The 27,407-nt window shown below is 33.5% G+C and overlaps 1 protein-coding gene across 2 annotated transcripts in view; it reads right to left on the reverse strand.

The window, feature by feature from the left end:
- Positions 1 to 27,407, reverse strand: part of KIFAP3 (kinesin associated protein 3) — a 173,052-nt gene that overhangs the window by 29,411 nt on the left and 116,234 nt on the right. For both annotated transcript variants that reach the window (XM_058701729.1, XM_058701730.1), the window contains 4 exons: positions 26,719 to 26,817; positions 21,328 to 21,413; positions 7,877 to 8,066; positions 2,027 to 2,126 (listed from right to left, as the gene is read on the reverse strand). In XM_058701729.1, coding sequence (XP_058557712.1) covers positions 2,027 to 2,126; positions 7,877 to 8,066; positions 21,328 to 21,413; positions 26,719 to 26,817 — 475 coding nt within the window. The remainder of the gene's footprint in view (positions 1 to 2,026; positions 2,127 to 7,876; positions 8,067 to 21,327; positions 21,414 to 26,718; positions 26,818 to 27,407) is intronic.

Genomic DNA, 27,407 nt, shown 5'->3' on the forward strand with positions numbered 1-27,407 from the left:
ATCATATAATTATGTAAAAAAAAAATGAAAGCAAGTCTTTCTGAAATAAGTAACGTATGAATAATATCAGTCTGCTTTCTTTAGACTGGCAATATCTGCAGGAGATACCAAAATAATGTTTTTGTTCATAGTGAACAAAATAGTGAAACACATATGTGCCATAGTGAAACAAATATGCCAGCATAATTAATCTTGTGATGCTATCGGCAAAAATCTTCAATATAAATAATTAGGATTATATACCCAAATAATTTCTTCCTTTTCCAATTATGTTTCAGAAAACATTTTACAGTGAATTGTCACATGATTGAGTATAGTAGTTACAATGATTAAACAGAGCCTCTATTGAAATAATTATAGCTAATATAGACAGAAACCTCAGAAGCAATCAAAAGCCGTATGCTTTCTGATGTTTAAATATGTTTAACTTTTATATCCTAAGGCAAGGAGTTTCCTACCATGACAATCCAGTCACCAATGAAACTATTTCTGAAGTGATATTATTTATTTAAAATCCACTACAGAATACTGAACTGTATATAATGTTATATCACATTTCATGTAAGACTCCTATGTTTTTCCACCATGCTTTTAAACTTTGGGTCACAACCATCAATGAGCTGTGAAATCACATAGCTGGTTGCAATCTGCATTTGAAAAATGAAATAGAATAGGATAAAACAGAATTCCTTCTTACTATCATTAAAAACTTTTGTCTTACTTACAGGCATAGGTATATATATGTATATAAACAAATATATATATGTATGTGTGTGTATATATTAATATATGTGTATATATATGTATATATATACACACACATATATAAACAAATTTGTATGTGTACACTAAGTTGCAATATAAAATGTATTGCTTAATATGAGTTGTGGTTAAAAACACATACACACACACACACACACACACACACACACACACACACACACACTTAAAAGTCACTATAGTATGCTGTGTTTTCTTCCAAATTAGGCATCATGTTCTACCAGAAAGAATATAAGCTTTGAGACCTATAGACTGGAGTTCAAATTTTTTCTCTGCCACCCTACCTGTGATAGTTGGTCATTTAAGCTAAAATACTTGAGCCTTGATTTCTTCAATTGTAAAATGGCTATAATAATACTTGCTTTAAAACATTGCTGTGCAGGTTAAAGTAAATATGATGAATATTCATAAAATAGATTATACACAGATGATCAATATTGCTTGCAGTAATAATTATTGGATTAAAATGGCTTACTATACGTGATCATTAAAAATCATAACATATTGGTCACAACTGCATTCTTTCATGTAAAAAAATACATTAAACACATCCTTCAAAGAGAAAATAATTGATATTAATGAAAAGTAGAATTTTAGAAGAGGAAATTAAATCAATAATTTAAACAAAACCCCAAACATTCATCAAACCAGTGTAATGTGAAATTTCAACAAACTATTGCATCTCTAGGAATGATAGGAAGGAGGAAATAATGTACATCCTTTCTGCTAACATCCGAAAAATCTATGATACCAGTAATGAAGTAGGATATTTGCCAGGGGAATCTTTATTATAACTGTAAAACAACACTGGCATGCCATATAGTTCTTAAATATTTTACTTGAATGCCATGCAGGGAAGAACAGTCTTTAATTTAATCAGCTTTTAAAGTGATGTTTGAATAATTATTAAAATACATGAATCGTGTTCTTGTATTTTACTGGCTTTGGGGAGCACTTAGGGAAACAATCCGAGTTCATTAATTTGGCAAAAGTATTTCAATGGACAGCCTGTATTTTCCAAAGTGATGAAGCATTTTTATTTTCAGATCTGCCATCTCCATTTTTTAAATATAAAATATGTGACTTCATAAGTTAATTTAAAATAAAACAAGCATGTTCTTGAAAATATTGAGGACTTTTTCCTCTTTAATGAAAAAAGATAGAGAAATGGGGAGTGAAGAGATTTCTAGCCTTTCAAAAACAAGGGAGGCACCATATATTAGATTTTTCTTGGATGACTATTTACCTGCCAGGAAATGAGTGCTGCCCAACTACATCTCCATTTTGAAGGTGATAATCATTGAAGAAATCTGGACTTATGGCCCCTTCAGAGGCAATTAATCCATCTAGAAAGAAGGAAAATTGGTAACCAGTGAAACATATTTGTAGGGAATAAGAAGGAAACTATTCTATCAAGCAACAGAAGAAAATAATCTGTATGTTTAATCTGGAAAGAGAAATGTTAGCACGACATGCTGCTCTCGCTGGAAATATGAGCAAAAGACCATATACACTTAAGTGCTCACAACAACGCAGCACAACTGAACATTTCTTGAGCATTTACTATGTGGTAGTACAATACTAGCACGGAGATAAATAAGACAATCTCTGCCTTCAAGGGACTTAACAGTGTTTGGAGAAAAAAGAAAAAAGATAAGGGGTGAGGTAAGGTAGTATGGGACAGTAAGGATGGTCCAGGCTAAGAGAAACAAAATGAATACAGACAAGGAGACATTAAATAGCCTGGTGTCAGGGGTACCAGGGTGGCTTGGTTGGTTAAGCTCTTGATTTTGGTTAAGTTCTTGATTTTGGCTCAGGTAATGATCTCAGCGTTAGTGATCAAGTTCGAGCCCTGCATCGGGCTCTGCACTGGCAGTGTGGAGCCTGCTTGGGATTCTCTCTTTCTCCCTCTCTCTCTGCCCTTCCCCTCCCCCCTCAAGATAAACCTTTTTTTTTTTAAAAAAAGAAGTACAATTGTTTTTTGTATAATGATCTTGTGTCTATAACCTTACTGTACTCATTCATTAGTTTTAGTAGTTTTTTAGTTTTTAGTTTTTGAGTTCTTTTTCTTTGCTTATAAAGTGCTTCTTTTCCTATATCTAAGTCTTTGTTATTACTTCTTGTTGATTTTAGAGTGATACTACTTTCTTATTTGCTCCAGTCTAAGCAATAAGATAACGTACTATTGATAGAATGATGAATAAGTTAAGAATAAGAAAAGAATTTGAGGAAAAACTTCTAAGTGATGGCGTCAGGACTATCGTAGGCATAGAACAAATATGTTTCAGTATATGGCTTTTTAATAATTATCTGAAAAGGGCTCAGGCTTTTTAAAGTTTCCTTTTCTGAAAGTATTCTGGGTTGTTAAGTGACCTATAGATAAATATTGGCTAGGTCATACTCACAACATTGTTTATAAACCTGGCACATAGTAAGCAAAATTGTTTAGTCACCGGATGATCATTTTACACCTACCAGTTGCATAAAACACTTTACTAGGTTCTGTGGGAAATACAAAAAATTGCAGTTTCTGTTTTTAAGAATTTTAGATTAAGTGAAATGTAAGACAAACACTTAAGATGCAATTAAGTAACACATTTCACTAATAAATGATATACAACAGGAATGAATGTATGTACTGAAAGTGCTGGAGGCAGAGGAAGCTAAAGAGAGATTACTGTGTTCTGCACGGGTTAGAAAATCTTACTTGGAGAGGAGGGAGGAAGCAGTATAACTGATTTGAGTCTTGAAAGATAGGTAGCAATTAAATGACAAAATCTGTTTGAAGAGTAAAGTTACTACAAATCAAGTGAATGGCAGAATTAAGTAATAGTGTCGGCAAATGAATGAGTGAGCTGATTTGTACTTCCATATGACAAGTATACTTACTTGTTACATATACCCATTTGTTACATTCACAAACTAAAGATTTGTATTATTACATAATTGTTGAAGTGTTAATATCTTCGGTATTTCTCTTATTGCTTTAGCAAATTTTAAATGCTTAAGAGGTAGCTTAAAAGTATCTAATATTTAGTCCAGTTTCTCTGTCCTCTAAATGTTAATAAATCAAAAAGACCAGTTAAACACAAAAAGTTATAAAAAAAATGAAATTATGGAAAACGCCAGGATACAACAGATTGACAGTTAACCAGTTAAAAAAACAATTTTATCTGGATTGAAGACTTCTCAGGAGCATGGCCAAAATTAACAAGGGTAAGATCACAAAAATCAACAAATTCCTCTGTTAAATTAAAACCAAATAACTGAAGATCAAGGTTTAAGAAACCTGCCAATTTCAGAGGAACATAGCTAAGTAAAATGCCAAGATAAAATACATATCACACTTTGAAAATGAATACAAAGATATTCAGCCTGCCAGTAGAATAAAAGATTCTAACACCCAGAAAATAAATACGAACAATAAGATACTGGAATTAAATTTTAAAAGTTTATACTACATGACCTAATGAAGTAAGCCAGATTAAGAAGAAGAAATTAAATGAAAAACTGTTGTCAATTTCTCAACATCTTCATTTTGACCCGGAGCTCCCATTGTCTTCAAAGGGAAAAAAGAGTAGCAAAAGGCTAAATGGAATACAGGAGACTACAAAGTGGGAGCTCATCAAATAGAGATCAAACTAAAAATGTCTGAGTTTAAAGATCAGTCAGCAATTTTATGAACCCAGAATACAATAAGGATGATATAATAAACATGACATTATGTAAGTACGAAACAGTAAATTTATACCTCTGAAATTAATTTCTAAGAATTCTAGGGCACAGCAATTCATTCAGTAAACTATAGCTTCTATTTGTGCCCTTTAATGCCTTACCAAAATTTAGGCAGCTCTGCTAATATGGGCAACCTTTCTTTACTAGAATGAGGAATAAAAATTAAATTACACCCTAAATACATGAAATCCTCAACTTCTTTGGAAGTTGGAACTTTGGTAGTTTGGAGCTACCCTATTTGTTTCTCAGCATTCTGCATTCCAAATTAATTCTTTTATAGAAAAGATAAAAAGGAATCGTATATTCTTGACTCCAAGTCCAGATAAATCTAAGAGTGCCCTTCCAAAGCTCCTACTCTAACACTGATTCAAAGATAGCAATAAGGAGCCAAAGAATTTCAGGTAACATTTAAACTACCAGAGAACAAACAGAAGACCGAGATGATCTACACCAGAGCACTTTGTAAGCTGTAGAGCATTATACCCATTTAGGTTATTAAATTATATGAAACCTTTTAGACCACAGTTATACAACACACCTTTCTGAGGTGCTCCTAGTAATGATGATAATAGGACTATGAGTAAAATGGAGTAGGTACTGGAACAAAGATGAGATCTAAGCACATTTATTGTTAGCACAGGTAATTTATGAACTTTCTGATTTTTGAAAGTCAGTTAAAAAACTGACTTATAGACATTGTGAAAAAAGGTAAAATATACAAAACCTCAATATCTTCTTATATATTGTTACTAAAATAAACTTTATTTTTTTAAGTCAAGAGAAAACATAACATTGGGCTCCTTAGTGAACTAGGCAAAAATGAAATTGTGGCTGTGTGGCAGAAAATAGGTATCAGTAATGAAGAGAATGAGAAAAAGAAATGACTAAAACAAACCATAACTTATTGGGCTATACCTGATAAGAGATATCACAAAAGCTATGAAAATAGTTTATAAAAAATATTAGTATAAACTATTATTATAAAACTATGGCTTTACAATAATCCTGAGATAGAAACAAAGTACTGTCAACTTCACATTCCAGAAATATATCCACATATTAAATGCTAAGAATAAGATTCAGCAAACTGATAAACAATAAAAACAAAGTAAAAAGTCATTTAGAAATATGTAGTAGTGATTCAGCTTTATAAATAATACTTTCTCTGTGGGTAAATTTGTTTTCAGCAAAAAGCAGCATTTTCATGATGGAAGAGGAAATTACTCAGTGACTATAATCACAATAATTTTAGACTCTAAAGAAAACAATACTGTAACTAAAGGAGATACTAGATTCCTATTTTCATAGGACAACAGCAAGATCCTTTAAAAAAATAAAAGCGAGAGAGAAACACATATGTTGACATATTTAATAGTCTGAAAATATAGAAGGCAATACTAATGACTAGGAAGCAGCAAATGCTATTTCATCTTAAAGTGAGAGACAAGACCCAGGGAATCACAGGTGATTTAGCTTAACCTCTGTGGCTGAAAAGCTACTAAGGCTGCTTTTATCGGAAACCCCCTACGGTTCCATGGAGACCAAAGACTTAAATAAGATGGCTCAAGCATTCAAATGAATCTGTAGTTTTACAAATTTACCTGATGTTTCTGAAGATACAACCACACACAATAAAAGACAAGAGGCCGGTATTATCTAAATTTTAATGACACATATCGAGAGAGAGCACAAAGACTCATTTAGCTGAACTATTCATGGAAAATGAACTAGGTAAAATAATGGACTAAAATAATACAGATGGCTTGATACGAGATCTTTATCTTTAAACTCACAGCAATGTAATCGCCCTTAGCAAATGTCTACCATGTCATCAGGCTACAGGGATTTAAAAAACAACCATGAGGGTATCTAATGATAATATTCCACTTCTCATATGCTTAAATTTGTTTTTTTTCCATCGGCTGTGGCTATTTCTAAACTTCGATATAAAAAATGTATATATATAATTCAAATCTCCCACAAAAGCAGAAGTTGTACATTTTAATTATAAAACACCTCAGAAAAATGTTTATGATTTTCATTTTAAGAGGTTAATGTAAATGAATCAATTTTGGGAATATAGTATAATTTTTTAAGAAATTTGTCCTGAAGTTCTAATTATACTAAAGCAAAGTTGAATACCGAGGTGGTTTCAGTTGTGGAAACTAGTAATCGATTCACACTGAAAACTAGCTATCAATCTTCAAAGCAAGAAACCTGATTCCAAAACATTCTGATTCCTGTTAACAAAAAAATTTATATCATATATATTTTACATCATTTCACTTCATGAATATCTGAATATGTAAGGAACAGCTGCTTGCTATTACTGAACTAAGACATTCTGGTTGGCTGAAATTAATGATCTACTCCATCTGGTTTAAAACACAAAGCAGTATTTCATAACTACTGTAGAGTTTGGTTAGGAAGAAATTCATTTAACTTTTAAAGTAAAGTATCAATTTTACAAGCTTCTAGTATCTATACCAAATATAAAAATAATATAGTTTATGGGCAATCTGCACAAAACAAAATTATGAAAATAAAGTGTGAATGAATACATAGCAGGGGGAAAAAGTAAGCCACCAATTCAGACATAATTACTTTGATGCTTTTTATATCCAATCTGCTACAGATCTTAATTAGAAATCCTTTCTTCCTGTCAACGAAATGACTTCAATGAAGTAATATTAAGATTGGCAACAGTGCAACACTTCAAAAACCAGAATATGCAAGAGCTTACCAGTCTTTGTGCCAAACTCATCCTTGGAAAAAGGCAGTATAGCAGAATCAACAAAGTTGTAATATATGCATGATTTATGTAAAAATTAAATTTTACCCTGAAAACACTAGCAGAGTTCAAAGGAAAAAAAATATTACTGTAAAGTGTCTAAATCTTCCCAACCAAGCAGAGTTTATTAGTTCAAGACTAAAGCAAATCCATGGCAAAATGAGACTGTGCAAATTAAATATGTTAGAAAACAAAACATAAATTAGTTAAGTTACATATTTAAATGAATGCAGGATAGAGAAAAAATATTACATTTTCAACAGAGGTCAGAAACCTTGAGGATGTCATTTTAAGTTATACATTGTAGAAAGCAATAAACTAAGAGTAATTAATTTTCCTAGGTACAACCTTTTTTTCTGGAGAGCACATCCAAGACTAACTGGAAAAAAATAATGGTGAGTTAATAGGTTTGTATGGTGTGTATGGATGGTACTTCTGAAATCATTCGGAGAAGTCTATGTATATATCATAAGAAGTGCTTCCAAAGCTTGGGAATGAGCAAGGCTGGTAGACCAAAATCCCTATTTATGGCACACAAACTGTTTAATTTTGCCTTGGTTACCGTCTTACCGGAGTTATAGAAAAGGTCAGGTCTTTCGAGAATATCTCCTTCATGGATATATGGCTCAATTCGATCATCACCATACAAGTACTGCTCACTCTCATCCATCTGACGGCTCTCTACCATCTCTAGCCACTGGGAGTTATGCCAGCGGAACTTTTCACTCTGAATTTTCTTAGCCCATTCTTCATCATATTCCTATTGAAAACAAATAGTCAAGTATTACTGCATAAGCTTATAAAGTTACTCCCTTGGCCCTCAGATAACAGGTTATAATAATAATTTGGAGATTCTTCATTTGGGTCAGAGGAAACATTAAAAATACCTGTTCAGAATTATTCTATACAATAATCAATAAAACCAATTAAAGACGTATGTTAAAGGCATCTGTTTGAATTACCAATTGCGAATGGTAACGGCAAAAACTGGAAAAGTTTAAACTTCACAAATTCTCTATTACTAGAATTTAGGTAAGCAGTCAGACTTCAGCTCCCAAAGAAATTTGTGGCAATAGTTACCTGTAATGTTAGTTACCACTAATGATAGGTGGTTAAGCATCAAAATGGTATCTTTCATGATACCTTATTTTAGATAATACTTCTTAATAGGAAAGAAAGCACTTGAAAAGAATGTCTCCTAACTACTGAAATGGTTTACCATTAAAATAACAGAATTTAATTTTGTTTCAACCCCAAAATAACATTATCTTATTTAGTCATAATTATTTCTTTAAATGTCTGTCTCCTCCTCTGATCATGAACTCCCGAGGAGCAAGACTGGCTTCTTCACTGCTGTATCTATAATACTTGTTCACAGAGAACCTCCTTGGTGAACATTTCTGATATAGGCAAGTTATATAGGCAAGTTATTATTAGCTACAGATCAACCTATCTAGCTCCCTACTTTTCCCAAAGACTGTAGTTATTCTGACTAGTGTATTCACTTAACAATGAATGGACAGTACCACTGATGGCATAGATTAAAAAAAAAAAAAAAAAGATTTCAGGTATTTCTTGTCATTATAACTCTAGAGTCTTAGTTTTAAATTCCTCTGCCATATCTTTAACATTTTTGTTTATAGTTATCTAAAAGAGTTGGAAAGGTACCAGGCAATAGTACTGTCCTCCAACAGTCAAGATGACCATGATAATTAACAGGTGGACCAAATACACATTGTAGTTAAATAATGAGCAATTTTCATAGAAAGCTGAGGCTCAAGTAAAAAACTGTCATCATAGAAGGAATTTCTGGGATGTCCTAATTATTAAGCTTTCTTTAAATTGTTTTCATGTTTATTTATTTATTTTGAGAGAGCGCGCAAATGATCAAGTGTGAGTTGGTGAGGGCAGAGAGAGAGAGAGAGAGAGAGAGAGAGAGAGAGAGAGAATCCAAAGCATCCTCCACACTGTCACTGTCAGCACAGAGCCTGACGTGGTGCTCAATCCCATGAACCATGACAGCATGATTCAGGCTGAAACCAAGAGTTGGAGGCTTAATCAACTGAGCCACCAAGGTGCCCCTAAGCTTTCTTTTTTGATAGTTAAATATTAACATTCCTATTAGTTCTCAATCTATTTCCTAATATAATTATTTAAAATTTAATTGTATAAAAGAGCGATTATAAACATTATTGTATTTTATTTTAAAAATAAACATGTATTAATCCACTTGTTATAATTTCAATATTTAAATTGCTTAAGTTTTTACTCCGAGTTAAATCTACAATTTTAACCTACATTTGAAATTGACAATTTAGATATAAACAATAAATTCTAAATCCAAATGCCATCTTGTTGATATGCTTACAGTGAGTAGATCATATCATATCATCTAAATATAATTTATACAATCATTCATCTACTGATCACATGTAAGTTCTTCTGATAAAATGACATAATACACGTAAAGCATTTAGAAAATCTATATTGAAAACACTTAATGTTAGTCAATACTGTTAATTAATTGAAGAAGGTACATTAATTGAAGTACCTAATTAACTGAATTAGGTAGGTACTATTAATTATCATCTTTTTACAAATGAGAAAACGAGCTCCAGAACACTGAATTAACTTGATCAAGTGCACACTGCTAGTTGTGGCTATTACAGCTTTGTAAACCTTGGGCTAGCAATGTGAAAAAGGCAGAGGATAAATGAGTATTTGTCAGGGTCACTGGAGAATGGATTCTTCAGTAATGAGAATATAATAAATGAACTCCACGGTCAACTTTCAGCTCTAAGAGTCTATGAATGTGTTGAGTTGTTGACCAAGCAGTGATAGGAGAGAAGTGGCTCTGGTCTGGTTAAGTATATTACATAACACATTATATTCTCAATCATGTGCTCTCTGGCCTGGCTGTACATGGAAGGATGTTAGGGAAAGAGGGAGTTGAAAAAATACTGGCACAGTGATGTTGTTACAAGCAGTTTCATTGGCTACAATTTCAGTGGTTCACTTTGGGTTTCCAAAATTAGACAGAATACTAAATTGTGCTAATTATGTAGTATGAGCAGTGTGATTAGCTTTAAAATAATTTAGCCCAAATGCTAAATATAATTTTGAACCTCTTTAAAATTCATGACTTCGCAAGTATACTTTTTGGTTCCCTATGTAGCACAGTGAATGTATTAGTTGCAAAGTTGGCTGCAAAAATATATTACTATCATATTAGAAGTGGCTAGATGATTTAAGAATGATCACATATACTTACAGAAAAAAAAGGATGAACTTATTGTCCATTAAGGTAAAAAAATTTAATGCATAAAAAAAAGTAAAATGGTATTTTGGGGAAGAAATTCTCCATACTAATTGGCTTTTTTTCTAAAAGATAAGTTAGTTACAGGTCATCAAAACTCCCAGAATATGCCTTATAATATCATTATGCCTTATAATCCTATTAAATCTACATTAAATACTGGAGCTAATTTGATAGGTACTGTTTCTTTTGTGAGTACTAGTTTGTTTCACTTGGCAAGAGGTATGAAACTAACTTTACTTTTTAAAAATTTTTAATGTTTATTTTTGAGAGAGGGAGACAGAGCATAAGTGGGGGAAGGGCAGAGAGAGAGAGAGAGAAAGAGAGAGAGAGAGAGAGAGAGAGAGAGAGAGAGAGAGAGAGAATCGGAAGCAGGCTCCAGGCTCTGAGCTGTCAGCACAGAGCCTGACGTGGGGCTCGATCTCACGAACGGAGAGATCATGACCTGAGCCGAAGTTGAAGCTTGACTGAGCCACCCAGGCACCCTGAAACTAACTTTATTTTGATAGAAATACTTTAAATCTGATTATCTGAATGAAGAAGTATTCAAGAAAGATGACAGAAAGATGTATGACTTGATTGTTTTAATTTAGGTTCAGGCTTAAGGATTCCTAGTGTAAGAACAGGATATAAAACCTAGTCAAGTGCTCAAAACATATTAAAATATGGGGTTTGCTATTTTACTGAGAGTAAAACTTGCCTCTTACAAATTTCTGTGAAATGTTACAAAAATAAACATAATTTAAAAAGTAAATTACATATCCATAAAGTGTATTTAATCTAGTAAATAATGCTCTGCACAAGGGGAAAAAAATGCTTATTCTAGGCATTACTATTTTACATGCTCCTCATAAGATTTCCCTATTCTAATAAAAGTACAGTAATAAATGTAGAAAGATGCTATTTTCTTCACAAATGCCCTGCAAACTTAAGCCTCTTATCACCTTTCAAGCTGAGAGCAATGTTCTCATCAATGAGCCTACACATACAAGGTTTAGTTTCTAAAATAAAAAAGACCACCTATCCACAGACTATCTATCCATTTGACAGAAGTCCATACACACAAACCAAAAATATCCATAAGCATCTATAGCTAACTTTTGATACTAAAGTTTGATTTGTTAGTGTCTTGGGGAAGCTGATTTTCCAAGGCAGTGAATTGGCACAGACCTAGCACTAAATGTAATTAGACTACCTTATGTTAATCTGAATTCCTTTACAGTTTTCACCGTATTTCTTTGGTCACTTTATGAGTGAATAAACTCATAGAACCAAGGCATATCTTAACATTATAATGCCCAAGAGTATAGCAGCAATGATGCAGATTATACTGTCATTTTATTAAAAATAAAAATTTTTAAGTATTTTTGTACTACAAAACTATAGGTTTGATTTTCTATTACTAACATAATGATTAATGTGCAGATTATTGTTTACAGGATCGCAATGAAAATGCTATGGCTGTCTTAGGTCTTTAGAAAACAATAGTTTCTCCCTCAGAAAACAGGAGACAAAATATGTTATTCTGTACCAAGCTGTTTAACCATTTAAGATATAGAAAACTATGTTTTGCAGATGATCCAATGATTACAGATTCCTACTATAATGAATCCACTTCAATGACAAGAGGAGTTTTCATGAGGTAACCGTTAGCAACTATGTGTGGCGTTTTGTCATAGATCATTGCAAAGAAAATGGCAAAAACCCTTGACCAACCAGTATCAAGCCCTTAAAATCTCAAGAAGTTATAACATAGCTTTTTGAAATATTTATAACCATAAAACTATTTCATTATTGAAAGCTGAAAATTATAGAAAAAAATACCCATACCTTTAGCTAGCTAGAATCCTAATACTCTATATACACTATCGGTTTTCGATGACTTTCTTAAGTCCAATATTAATAGCTAACTTTAGGAAATACTTTTTAAATTTATTTTTAAAATTTAGAAGCTAAGTATGAGACATTATTAATATGTAGTACTTGTATCATAAAAGTTTTCTCTAGTTTGTGATAATATGGCCTTAGGTATTTGAATGTTTAACAAATACAGCATCTTGGAATGAAGCATGGAATGAGGAACACAATATTTGTTTAAATAATTGATTTCTCCTTTTCCTTAATAGTCAACATTAGTGAAAATGAGATAGTACTATTTCACAACTAAAATGCTGGGTTTTGATTTTTATGTTTCTGAAACACTGATTTTTATGTTCCAGATTACTTTCTTTTCCTTATTTCCTTCTCTCCTTCCCTTCCTTCCTTCCTTCCTTCCTTCCTTCCTTCCTTCCTTCCTTCCTTCCTCCCTCCCTCCCTCCCTCCCTCCCTCCTCCCTCCCTCCCTCCCTCCCTCCTTCCTTCCTTCCTTCCTTCCTTCCTTCCTTCCTTCCTTCCTTCCTTCCTCTTCCCTCCTTCCTTCCTTCTTTCCCTCCCTCCTTCCTTCTTTCCTTTCTTTCCTTTCCTTCCTTTCCTTTCCTATTCCTTCCCTTTCCTATTCCTTCCTTCCTTCTTTCCTTCCTTCTCTCTCTCTGTCATCTATTTATTTATTTTTGAAAGAGACAGAGAGAGTGTGAACAGGGGAGGGGCAGAGAGAGGGAGAGAGGGAGAAACCTAGGTAGGCGCAGAGCCTGACACAAGGCTCATACCCACAAAATGAGGAGGTCATGACCTGAGCTAAAATCAAGAGTCGACGCTTAACGGACTAAGCCACCCAGGCAGGTGCCCCTATGTTCCAGATTTCTTAAAAATCAATTATTTTAGCTTATGCCTGTTGAGAGTCTATTTAGTACTAAATTAATAGGCTTGGACAGTGGTCCCAAGAGTTTTAGATTTCAGGAAAGTTTCAAAAACAAATCTGGGGGACTGATGTTGTATGTAAATCAACTACTACCTATTATTGACTTAGAGAAGAAGGACCATTTTAAGACTATAAATGTAAGAAAGACAATCTCAAAATGAAGATCTACCTATCCAAGACAAAACATGTTAACAACCCTACATTTGTAACAGCTCCCCAGCCCTAACATCTCTCTGTGTGCCCCTCCCTGGACCTCCTCTCACTATTTTTTTAATTCCTCTCTCTCCCATTTTAGTGAAAACCAGTAAAAGCTTTATCATGCTCCAATGAATCAGCACTTAGCTATCTTCTGTATCTAACCTCAATGAGTAGAGTTCAACAGCCATGGCAAAGCCAGTTCCATTGTGTCTCAGAGTCTGAATTTATAGGAATTGATGGTATTACGGTATGGTATAGAACAAAGAACAGTGGATTAGGAATCAGGGGACTTCGGTTCTATTTCCAGGTCTGATACAAACAACCTTCTAAAGGCATTTTAATACCTTTTAGTCTCAGATTCTTCATTTCTAAAATGAAACAAATCTAGGTAAGATTTACTAAAGTTCTAACATTCTATAAACAAAAAAATGTATGATTAATACCCTTATTTCATAAAGCTTCTGAAATAATTATCCCCCCAAACTGAAGAATACTGGCAGTCTAAGGAGTTTATTTTTAAAAATTAAATATCAACTCTAAATGAATATCCAGTGTCAAACATTTAATAAATTCAACATGTATCAATTAAAATCTATTCTCCCTAACCCCTCTCACCCAAATCCCCTTCCCTCTTAAATATCTCCTTCCCCCATTGTCAGGAAATAACTGGGAATTCAGGGATGTTACTGCTCAACCACAGCCAAGATACGTCATAAAAATTTATCAAGCTGTTGTGGAAATACACCAGGAATACAGTTATTTTTTCTTCATTTTGAAATACTTCTTTTCACAAAAATGGTACCCTGATAGCCTTGCTCTGAGACTTGAGTTTGTCTTGTATTTAAAGGTACACATGCTTTTTTATTTTCTTCTCAGCTCCTGACATGATCTTAAACACTCAGTTTCCATAAAAACTACGTGTCATGAAAGACTTATGGTTTGATTTTAAATGGAATGTGCCATCCTTTTTGAAGTCCTACATCATTTTGTTTACTACTTAACCATAGAAACATTGTGAAGCCTCACCCAGCCTATTATCAGAGCCTGTTCACTATCAGAAAAACTCTTTGTAACTGGCTTCCGTCACACCTTGTATCTGATTAACACACTATAGGATAACATAGAGCTACATAGATCTGCTTTGTGTTCTAACACAGCTGATGGAAAACAGATTTTCCTTTCTCCTTTAATGTGACAGCCCCCTAATTGAGAATGTAATATGGTTTATTTAATACACTTCTTCATACTAAATTAAAGCAGATCTAGAGTAATTTAGTTGCTCATTAAGGTTAAGGTAATAGTCGCTAAACAGATGCCTTTTATATCGTAGAAAATACTTACCCCAATGATATGTATAGGATAAGTAAATATAGATATACACATAATTAAACACATACATAACAGAACTGTTGACTTTTAGGCACATACTACCTACTTCTCAACAGTACTATCCCAAGTTTGTCCTTTAGTCTTGACTATGAATGACATTTTCTAACCAGACCTCAAATACAATGCTCTCTTTGACTTCTGTTTAAAGTGCTGGGGAGGCTCATCTGTGCAATATCATTTCAAATATCATGTTCAGTCAGACCACAAAGTTAAAGATAGAACTGAATGAAATTTATTTAAGAAATCATGATTTTTATCTTTTGTACTATGCTTGGGTTCTTTTGAATCCAGTATTGCCAATCAAAAGAAAACCACACACAATAAAGCAACAACATGCATAAAGCTAGCAAGGAATACATATACATTCATATACATACGATCACATTCATATCATACATATATATATACTCTATATTCTAACGAGCTAGAAAAACATCCTAAATTTATGCCTTTCAGGTTTATACAATATAAAAATGAACTCCGAAAGAGGGCTAACCAAACTTATCTCTCTAAACCCAATTTGATTATATAGAATTAAGAAATAAAAAATCTCACTTACAAATCCGAGCCAATGAAAACTGGTACCAAAACTATAAAAGAAGCAAGAACCAACTCCACCTATTCTGGAAAGAACACCTCAGTAGTTTTCTGTCAACTACTCACTTAAAAATTCTCTGCTCTGTGCCCATACTCAACCTGTAAGTCAATTAAAACTGACTGCTGTCTACCCATTTTACCCAATCCCCACCCATTCCCTGCTTTTGAAAGCCTGCCCTGAAATAACCTGAGTTCTAACCCGGTTCTAATCTAATCCTATGAAGTCTAATCCTAATCTAATCCTATGAAAGTTTCTCCAACTGTTCCCTTCCAAGATGTCATAAGACATCTTTTTAAACTGCTTTCCCTTGCTGGCAAGATTAATAAACTTCTGTAGGACACAGGCTGGCCTGGCAATTTTTGTGGGGACCATACCAATTGATGTCTTAGAGTTTATATGTAAACCTACAATGGTTTATCTCATTTTAAAACACCAGTCTTATTAAATATAATTTTGACTATCCAGGAATAAAGACAGCACCTAATTTTTCAAGTTTAAAATACCAAAACTAGATATTAATTTCAGGTTACTAAAATATACACAATTTTCCCATGATCACAGACTTACTAAAAGAGAAAGGGCTGTCCTTCAAAATCTTGTGTTAGTATCAGATCACAGGGGCCTGTGGCTGGTCAGAAAGACAACAGACATTAATCCTTTACCAGAGAACCTAGAACCTAGGGACATCCCTTTTCCCATAAACACCTTGTAGATACAATGTACCATTAGTGCAGAACATCTTTTGCTAGGGCCATAGAGTAGTACCACTCCTGGAAGGCAAGTTCACCTCTGGATGACAGTACCCTGTATTCTCTAGAGTCTAGGATGTAAACTTTTGTATTCTAGGGACTTTGTGTTGCTGAGTTTTATATTCCCAGTGCCTTAGTGTTTTGACACAGTACGTCCTTAATAAACATGTATTAAATGTTTTACAACCCAATAATGTCAGGGGAGGGATTTTTTTTTTTTTTTTTTTTTTTTTACCAACTGGGAAAGAATTCCTGAGGTCCTCAAATGCTTCATGCAAAGTTGAGGAAGTACTTAAGGATAAAAATCTAATTGGGGTTTTAGAAGCTCTCTATGTGTAGAGGGGTCTGTTCTTCCCTTCAGGATTCCCAAGGCTTGGAAGAGAAGAGACAACGATCAACTGCCATATATCCCCTTGGAAAACGAAGCTAGGTGTCCCTACTCACTGCAGCTACTCCAATCCCTGCCTCCCAAAGCTACACGTAAGGCCTAGTCAGACAGGTGACAACTTGCTCATGAGGCCATAGAGACCACATCACCAACCATATAACCCTCCAGGTACAAAGAGTACTACCACCCCACATCTGTTTTAAGTTGCCAATTGAGGGATTAGGCCCAAATTCATTAAACAAATCATCACTAATGTAACATTTCCATAATTTGGGGGACAAGTTCTTTACGGCAGAAGGCATATTTCCCCAAGCACCACAAGGTATCGAATTTTTCTTAACTATTCCACATTGTTCTGAGTAAAAATGAAGTTTGTTTTCTTAAAGATAAATTGCCTTAAACTACAAATATTCTCATTCTTTTTCTTTTCTTTCTCTCTCTCTTTTTTTTTTTTTTTTTGATTTATTATTGTTCTAGAACACAGCCATGCTGAGAACACTAGGATATCAAAGCCTAGTGGTGAAAAGAATCTTAAGAGATCATCCACTCCCATTCTAGGCAGGTTTCTAACTATTTCAGAAAGTTGGTTATGTAGTTATTACTAATGCTTACTGGATGGAGGCTTCACATTCTCCCTTGGCAGCTTATTTCTAGTGTTTCATCATCTTTGCTGTGTCTAATCAAGGTTTCTCCTGTTTTGAATTAAGCCAATTTCCTTTTGTTTTACTCTTGAAAAAGATTCAGGACAAGCAAATAGCACCCTGAGTCATGATCAGTAATACAGTCTGAGCTCAAAGAACCGGACTGGCAGCTATGTCTCAAGTGAACCTGAGAAGCTGTCATTTTACTGATGCATTAAAAAAGCCCACTCCTCAAATTTCTCCCAAATAAGGAGGCCTAGAAAGGTAGGAGTGTCACTCTGGTCTGAGGTTAGCCGATAAATTGAGTCCGAATTAAAATAAGTTACTGCAGATTCAGAACGTGGGTAATTTAACAGATAAGGCACTTCTACACTAGAAGAGGCAGATTCCTGATTACCACACTGTCCTAATCAAGGCCTTTTGGTTAATTACCCTATTTAGAATTGCTGTGACATGGAGCTTTAAAATGCCAAATTCAGCCATTTTGTAGAATAATCTTAAAATATAAATAGTAATATTAATATATCTGGCCAAAATACATACTCCAAATAATTTTCCACAGTTAAAATCCAAACAGTGAACAGATTATTTTCCAATACCATTTAAAATATTTAAATGGACAGAAAATAACATAGATAATTAACTGTACCAAGGAAAGAAAATGTTGGTCCATGAATTTAATCAACATATAAACTTCTCGGGGCACCTGGGCAGCTCAGTCAGTTAGGTATCCAACTCCTGATTTTGGCTCAGGCCATGATCTCATGGCTTGTGAGTTTGACCCCCGCATCGGGTTCTGTGCTGACAGCTGGAGCCTGTTTGGGATTCTCTGTCTCCCTCTCTCTCTGCTCCTCCCCCATGGGTATGTGCACGCACACGTACACGTGCTTTCTCTCAAAAATAAACACACAAAAAAATTAACTTCTCAACTAGGTCTGAGTTTTGGTCTAGTTTGAACAAAACAGAGAGTGACCATCATGTAGTAGATGCTTCATATATATTTTCTCTAACCCTAACAATAACTCACTAATCCTCAAAAGTGTCATTGTAAACTGAATCTTCAAAAAGTTATAAAATGTCTGAGATTATTCAGTAAGTGAAAGAACTAGAATTAGTTGTATTCTAGATGCAATACTCTATTAGACCAAGTTGTCACATCATAGAGGCCAAAGTTGAAGATCAGAACCCTTACCCAACTGAGAAGGGGAGAAAAAGCTCTGAGAAATGGTGCAGTTCCTTACTATCAAGCCAAAACTGAACCAGGGCCTGGACACTTATACGTGTATAGTAGCAAAAACGTAAGGAAACATTCTTCCAGCAGGATGCGGGGTGTTTCTAGCCCTTTTATCATCTATATTAGACTACTTCTTTTCTTCTAAGAAACTCAGCTGTGAATATGATGAAGTTGGGTAGCAGAGCAGGACTTTTAAATCATATAATTCACACACAAATATCTTTAAATATTCTGTTTAATAATTCTAAATATCTTTTTAGACTAAAGTTTCCCAATGTGTGAAATGAAACAGTCCAAAATTACTTGGCATCATATCAAGTACTTACTTTGTTAAATCTCGTGTAGAGAGTCATAGAGTGATTAGGTGAACCTTCAGAATACTTATTCAAATTTTTGTTATACTAAGTCAAGTGATCAGACGGCATCTTAGGGAGCCATATATAGGTAGCTGATATATCAGCAGTTTCATTTTATTGATTGTTCTTCTTTAGAGGCCTTACCAACAAGGTTCTTTATGATTATAATAACCTAAAATAATTTTCTTTGTGATTTTACATTTTTAACTCTGACTAGGATTTATAAGTTCCTTTAAGGACAGTAAGATCAACAAAGTAAAATGAAGATTAAAAATGTTCATTGGATTTAGAAAAATGAAGGCCAGGTGACTTTAGTGAGCACCATATCAGTGCAACAAAGGAGGCAGAAGCTAGAATTCATATAGGTTGAAAGGTGGATGAGGGGAACTGAAGAAATGAAGGAAGTAATATGTAGACAGTTTTTTCAAAACATTGGTTCTAGAGAGAAAGAGAGAGCTAGGACAGCCATCTAGAATAGAAAAGAAAGGTAGACACAGGGTGGGGAAAATTCCCGTTTAAGATGAGAGACTTTACACGGAATTCTATTCCTGAAATCATTATTATGCTATATATTAACTAACTTGAATTTAAATTAAAAAAAAAAAGATGAGAGATTTCAGCCCAGAGTTTAGAAATTATTGGGAATAAATATTTTTATATTCATATTTTATACTAAATTTTTTAATAATGAGACTGAGCTGGCATTTTGGAACTATCACAAATTTACTTTCTATACCAAACATATCCAAACATTACTGCCTTCCATCTACTTTTCTCAAATAAGACAATTTTAAAAGTATGCTAAAGGCATTCTCTAACAAACTGACATCTCTTTCCCTTCTTCATTGCTTAAGGTAAGATAATCACAAATAGAACTTGAGGAAGTTCTTTCTTACACTACCTACTTTATACACAACACTAAATTTAGTGATCTACTAGAAAATAGTGTATGAGCCATGAAATTATTCCCTAGGAAAATAAATATTCTCTATTCATAAACCCTGTCACCAGGGGTCTACATGTATGAAACATCTTACTGGAATAGGATTTAATATGCAAAGTTTCCTTATTTTAATTTAGAGATCAAAGCTAAAAATGTCAACATACTCATTTAGTTTTAAGCCAGTAATGATATACTCAGTCCAATCCGAAAAATAGATGACATCAAATAAAATGAATTTTGAAATAAAATCCAGGAAATTGGCAAGGAAGTACCTGATAGTGACTGTCTGATTTCATAATGAAATCACTAGCATAAATGCCAACTTAGAGGACTTCTACTAAAGTTGTTAACTGATTCTTTAAAATGTTATTATAAGGCGGGCCAGGGTGGCTCAGTCGGTTAAGCGTGCGACTATTGATTTTGGCTCAGGCCATGATCTCAAGGTTCATGAGACAGCCCTGCATTGGTCTCTGTGCTGACAGCCTGGAGCCTGCTTGAACCTGCTTGGGATTCTCTTCCCCACCCCTCCCCACTCCCTGCTTCCATGTGTTCTCTCTCTCTCTCTCTCTCTCAAAACAAACAAACAAACAAACAAACAAACAAACAAACAAACAAACATTAAAAATGTTATTCTGATCATTTAAAAAGCTTAAGTTAAACTTTGAAAACTACTGAATAGGGTATATTCAAGAAACTTCTTATTGAGTGAGCTAAAATAGAAGGTATAAATCCAGTTCAAAGAAGGAAGCACTTTGTGTATGCCACAGATGAAAAACATTTAAAGTAATCTAGTGTATGGCACATCCCAGGTGCAAGGCCCAAGTCCAGGCAGAAGACTAGGTGGTCACCAGGAGCATGATTTCTGAAAAAAGTCTGTACAGAGAGCAAGTTTCTAATCCAGGACTCAGATCACCCTTCTGATTATAGTCCTTCAGTTATACATCCTTTCAAAACTTCTAAGGTCATGAATAACACAATTTTTGTATGTTTCATCATTCCAAAGCAACTGACAAAACAAGTGTATGCATATGACAAAAATCAAAGCACTGAAAAAATAATTGATATAACATTTGTCTTATTAAAAAAGTTTAATGGTCAAACTGCAAAACTGACTATTAAATTCTGGTAGAAATTCTCATCAAACCCCTGCTCCAATGTAATAACTGCCCCGAAAAACAAATGATTCTGAGAGACATGCAGACCTCTTCAAGGAGCCTATACTTAAAAGGCTGAAAGCCTTTAATCATTTTTTAATGATTAAAATATGAATTTAATATCACTGTATTTCCAGAGACTCATCAAAATACAAATTTGCATTTATATTAAATGCCAAATTCTAAAAAGATGTACAGTTTTCTTTTCTACCAAATAAAGACTATTATTACACTTTGCATAAGAAGAAGAATTACTTACCGCTATAATATCTAAAGTATTATCACAGACCTTTCGGATTTCATTATTTTTATCATGCATCAGATCTATAAGATACGCTGGAGCCTCTAAATAAAAGTGGTTAAAGATGCAAATTGTGTTTGAGATTGAGCCTATTCAAGGATATTAGAAAAATCTCACATTTCTCTAAATTCAAATTGCCCCAGGAAATCTAACTTCAAGTTGTAAAACTGAGTCATCAATAAAAGCTGACCATAAACATTTAACATTTCATTTCATTTCATTAATAGAAATAAGAAAGAAAAAAAAAACACTAAATAAAAAAGGGCAAGGAAAACAGAACCAGTAAGTCTCAGAAAGTACAAGGCCATCTTTTTGAAAATAACTGAAATTATTTTCAAGGCCATCTTTTTGAAAATATCTTCATGAAAATAACTGAAGAGGGAGCTCCAGAGCCACACAGCTATCTATTAAGCTTTCCTGAGAGAGCTGGCCCACCTAAAAGTTCCAGAAAATTAATTTCACATAAAAATAGCAACAGAAAAGAATCACAGTCAAATTTTGTAGATGATTATGAGAAAAATATAACATTTTCATATAAAAGATGAAAGCTGTAACCCAATACTTCAAAAAGAAATAAAAGAATGTAAAAAAATAGAATACACGTATAGGAACAATATATATCAAAGTTAGAGAACTCAAAGAAATAAAATAATTCAGGAAAGAACCAAAAATAAAGGTAAAAATAATTCCAGATATATAAGAACTAAATTTATAGTAACACATGAGTAAATAAAAACAGATAAAACTCCGAGAGGAATGGAAGCTAAAAAGGAAGAAAACTTGTAAAATTTAAAAACAAATAAAAAGAGAAAATATTAGAAAATGACTAATTATTTAAGATAGGCAAAGAAGATCCAACATAATAGAAATTCCAAAGAAGACAATAAAAGCTTTTAATAAAAGAGAACAAATACTAAAAACTAAAATTCAAGAAAATTTTCCTGAAATTAGGGGAAAAAAAAGACAAAACTATATACTGAAAGATCACATATGATACTTAGAGAAATCAAGCAAGGATGATGAATACCAACTCAAATTCTAATAAAGCTATTTGGCTTTAAAAATACAGAAATGCTCCTCTGGTCTTATTGGCCAAAATATCAAGTCATTTATAAGGGAAAAAAAAGTAAATTGTCATCAGACACTGACAGCTATCAATAATTAGCAGACTATAGACTGCACACTGTCATCAATTCAGGCAAGAAGACAGCGGAAAAATACCTTTGAATTGTGGAGAAAAATAATTGGCAATCTAAAACTCCATATTCTGCTAAATGATTATTAAAGAGAACATGCTAGCTATTTTCAGATATATTTTATTATTCATAGATACTCATTTAGCAGTATAAGAGAACATAATTATGAAAGGAAACTCAGAGAGATAGAGAAATGGAATTCAAGAAAAAAAATAGCAAACAGGGAATAGGTCAACATATTCTAAGTCTTGAATAAGTACTAGTTTTTAAAAGGCAAGAGTTAAAATAATAATTCAGTTTCAAATGTTAGAAAAATGTTACAAAAATGAGGTGAATGATTACACTATCACATACCATGGAAGATGTAAGTGGGGACGTTAGACTTACAAGTAGAAGAATACAGTCCTTTAAAACTGGAGAGAATACATGTTGAAATTGGGTTTAACTCCTACAAATAAGTAGGGGGAAACAGAGGAAAAACAGAAAACTCAAATTAACAGAGAAACCCCAATGAATCCAAAAAAGGCAGTGAAGAAAAACTTCTTGATCTCCAATATTTACAGCCGATCTTTGTTAAAATTGTATTTGAAACAGAAGCCGGACGTTTCCTGCAAGAAACTCTAGCACACATGTACACAAGCAAATGACATTCTTTGCAGCACTGATTACAATGCCGAAAAAAATTTTATCAAGTTTCACAGCAATTGCAAAGACAGAGGTTAACCCTAATCTTCTACTCATTGGTGCTACTTACTATTTTTCTTGAGGGGAAAAGAGGATACATTTAAAATGTAGAAAAAAATACAGAATAATATATTCTCAGAGAGAATCTGAAAGGACCAAGTCAAATTTGACTTATTTCCCCATGCTGCCATTGTTGGGATTGTATGAAAATTATTACAATAGCATTGGTTCTCAATTTCAGATTCTCAATTTCTATGCATTGTGCAGAGAGCTATTTTTAATATCCCAAACATTTTAATATAAATCATATGTTGACCTAATATAAGTCTATACCAGCCTTCTTAAACATCAAGTTTCTTTCATTCTGTTTAAAATTATATCAAATAATGTTGATCATTAATCTAAATTTAAAAACGGGAAAAGGAAATAATTATATAATAAATCTTTACTTAAAAATTTAAGTATAGCCAAAATCACGATAAAGTACTTAAAATTATAGTGAAATATTTTAATAGTTCCTAATTATGTGACAAAAGACAACAAGACATATTTAGATATCATTGACATCAACAAAAATCCCGGCTTTTGGACACCAAAACACCGGGCAAAAGCACTCTAGCAATCTTTACAATCTCAAGGCATGGATGAAAGCATTGGATCTAAGTAGTATTCCTTGATGCTTTTGTAAAAATTTTAAATCAGCAAATCTTTTCTGTCCCATTCCTTCCATTTTCAACATGTTATATTCGTCAGAATAACTATTTAAAAAGTACTCACTTCAGATTCAATGGCTTCACAGAAACTGAACTTGGGAGAAAATAAAGTTACACTGACAAGAAAAATCAAATGGAAGTGGTCTTAATACTGTGAACTTTGACAATAAGGTACTGAGAGTACATTTTAAATAGATAGACTAGGGTAGAGACACTTACTCACTATGCACTAGCATTTGGTAGGTACCATAAATACTTAATTCCTTAGTCTTCAAAAAAACCCTATGGTGTGACATGTAAACAAAGGTCTCCTTCAAAGAAGTTACCTTAGGAAAGCTATGCTTTCACTTTCATATTTTCTAACATGTGTTTCTTATAGTGTCTTCTGTAGTTATAGAAATATTCTATTATAAAATATCATTTCAGATTCGCTCAACCCAGAAAAGCATATTAAGGTTTCCAAGAAGACCCTGTAGCAAGAAAACCTGTTTAATTCAGTGTTTTCCAAATTCATTTATCACAGAACCTTTTTTCATGAAGCAACTATTAATACAAAAAAAAAAAAAAAAAAGGGCGGCGGGGTGGGGAAAAAAAAAAAATCCCTGGAACACCACTGGGGAGAAGGAATTTATTCTAATGTTAATACTGCTCAAAAGAGTGTATCTAGAATTTATTTTCCTGAGTCAGTTTATAAGCCACATTTAAAAAATATTACTTATGATAAAGGAAGCTCTCTCTAGTTAAGGCAAAACAGTGTTTGCATTATTGATAGCCCATATTGAAATCAACATTTCTGAGTTTAGACTTGTTACTCAGACTTGACTCTCAGAGACTCCAGCAATTAATCTCAAAAACAAGGCAATTTTCTCCAAAGATGATACTTAAAGCATGTGTCGTTGACTTTGAATGTAAGATCAGAGGACTTTAAAATAATGTTTTGAGCGATGGCCCATCATCATGCAAAAGAAAAAAAAAGTCTTCCAATGTATTAATTTTAAAATTAATTAATTTTAGACACGTGTTCACTGACCTAAGTACTACCCACATGCTAGGTGCTATGTTAAATTTTGAGTATAGATAAAGATGAGGAAAACAAAAGCTTGTCCTCGAGCTTGAAGAGCTCAAAACCTTTGGTAAAGACAGGCATATAAATATACAATTTAAAGTTCTTTACTGGAGGCGAAAATAAATTACTCCTACTGGGAAGGAGGGAGGCTTAACTGGATTAGAAAGGCTTAACTTTAAAGATGGCTTATAAATCTACCTTTAATGAGCTGGAGATTATTAGGTAAAGAAAAAGAGAAATGCATTTGAGGTTGATAAGGCACACGAAGAGGCAAGAAGATGGGTCCTATCTGATAAATGATGAAAAATTTGGGTGTGCTAAGAGAAAATTGTGCACTGTAGAGTTAAAGGGGGAACGCTAGAAAAACAGATTAAGGTTATCTTAATTTTAGATTTTTCACATGGGTAAATAAGTATTTTACTAGAGGAGTTCAAAAGTAGGGTTTTTTTGGGGGGTACACAAACATGCAGATGACCACAACACACACACACACACACACACACACACACATACACACTCACACACATGCACACACACACACACACACACACACACACACAGATGCAGCTTAGATATCACTTCTGCTGCCAGCATTACATGACATCCCCAGACTCGGTTCTATATATATCCTTGGATATACATATTCTTTCCCGTGCCCAATGCATATACCTTTATGACATTGCTACACTGGGTTATAATTTAATATTTCTTATTTACTTGTCTGTCTCTCCAATTAGACTATAAACTCTTTGAGTACAGGGACTGACTTTTTTATAAATCTAGCACTTAAAACACTATCTGTTAATGATTAGAACTTGGCAGATGTCTGCATTATGAATGTCCAATTATGTGTCATAAAAGAGGTAGCAGACAAAATGCTCAGCTACGAGACTGATGGATGGTACTGTTATTATCCACTGTGAACACAGAAGGAGGATACAGGGGAGGATGTTGGCATTATCAAGTACCCTTTTCAATGCAATAATGATAAACTCTCACTTATTGAGTATCTCTGTGTGTTGGAAATAATTACAGGCACTTTAAATCCATCAGTACTTATAACAATCATACAAGGCAGAAGATGTTCCCATCATTTTTATCAGATTATGGTCATTTTATAGATGCAAGATTTTATACTCAAGGGAGGTTAAATAACATATCCAAGGTCCTGCAGCTTGTAAGTGGCAAAGGTAACTTAGAATTCAGGTTCTTTGATTGTAATACATGTAACAGCTCTTTCAACAGGTGGAAGACATCCAGATGGCAGTTAGAAACAAATGCCTGGGACTCAAGAAAGAGAATTTGAAGATACTAAATACTTAGCATATAGCTGGTAGCTGAAGCCATGGGAATAGATTTGTAGAGTGAACACGGTAAGATTGAAAGAGTACTAAGAATAGTACCAGGAACATCTGATAGTTAAATTATGTTAACAGAGAAGAAAGTTCTGATATGTTTGTTAAGTTCTTAGGAATCACAGCCCAATAAGTTAATAAAATCGCTGTGCTATTCTACCTGTACGCTGACTTGGGGTCAAGAGCTTCCATGAAGAATAGCTTGCCCTCTGAAATTATTTTGGGGCTTGGTATTTCCCACATCATTTGAACATTTGCTAGGAAAAAATATGTAAAGATGCATCTTTTCTGAATATGTGAAATGTCATTATCTGTTGTAAACATTAAAAGGATACGTGTTTCCTTGATTATGACATCTCTTGTGGCTTGGTGAAAAACCATCTGGTAGAAGACATAAATTATCTGACACACAAATTCATCATCTTCTTGTTGGGCTGAAAGGAAGCAGAAAACGTCAAATAAGAGAATTCTATAGTTCTACACAAAAGTGAAATACATCGATTGGAATAGTGGAGAATGAGAAAACTAAAAGGGACAGGAGAAAGTAAAGGGTAATCAATTTGAGTTATTTATAATATATGGGTGGCATATATCATTTATATCTTTATTTAGATATTTTTCTAAATTCCATGATGATCAGGAAATTTTATAACACAATTTCAGAAGTTTTAGTAAATTTGGTTATAGTTAAACTACATAGGTAAAATTACTTTGAAATACAAAGATAAAACTAAGATATTGTAAAAAAGAAATTATATCTGCTCTGAGTTTACATCAGACTACTTGAGATGGTCTCAAAAGATCAGGCTGGACTTAGGAAGCACTGAAGGACAAGACTGGTGTAAGAACACAGTACCAGTGTTTCTCTGTAATTAATTCTCACCAGATTTTGCCTCCAGGTATACCTTGATTAAATTAACTTCTATGGCCCTAATGTGAAATGGTGACACTTACCAACACTTGCTTTTTGTCCGTCGTAAGAATTTTTTAAATAATTCTAATTTATGAAATAAATCTGGTTCTA

This window comes from Neofelis nebulosa, chromosome 15 (assembly GCF_028018385.1).
Source record: "Neofelis nebulosa isolate mNeoNeb1 chromosome 15, mNeoNeb1.pri, whole genome shotgun sequence".
Classification (NCBI taxonomy): domain Eukaryota; kingdom Metazoa; phylum Chordata; class Mammalia; order Carnivora; family Felidae; genus Neofelis; species Neofelis nebulosa.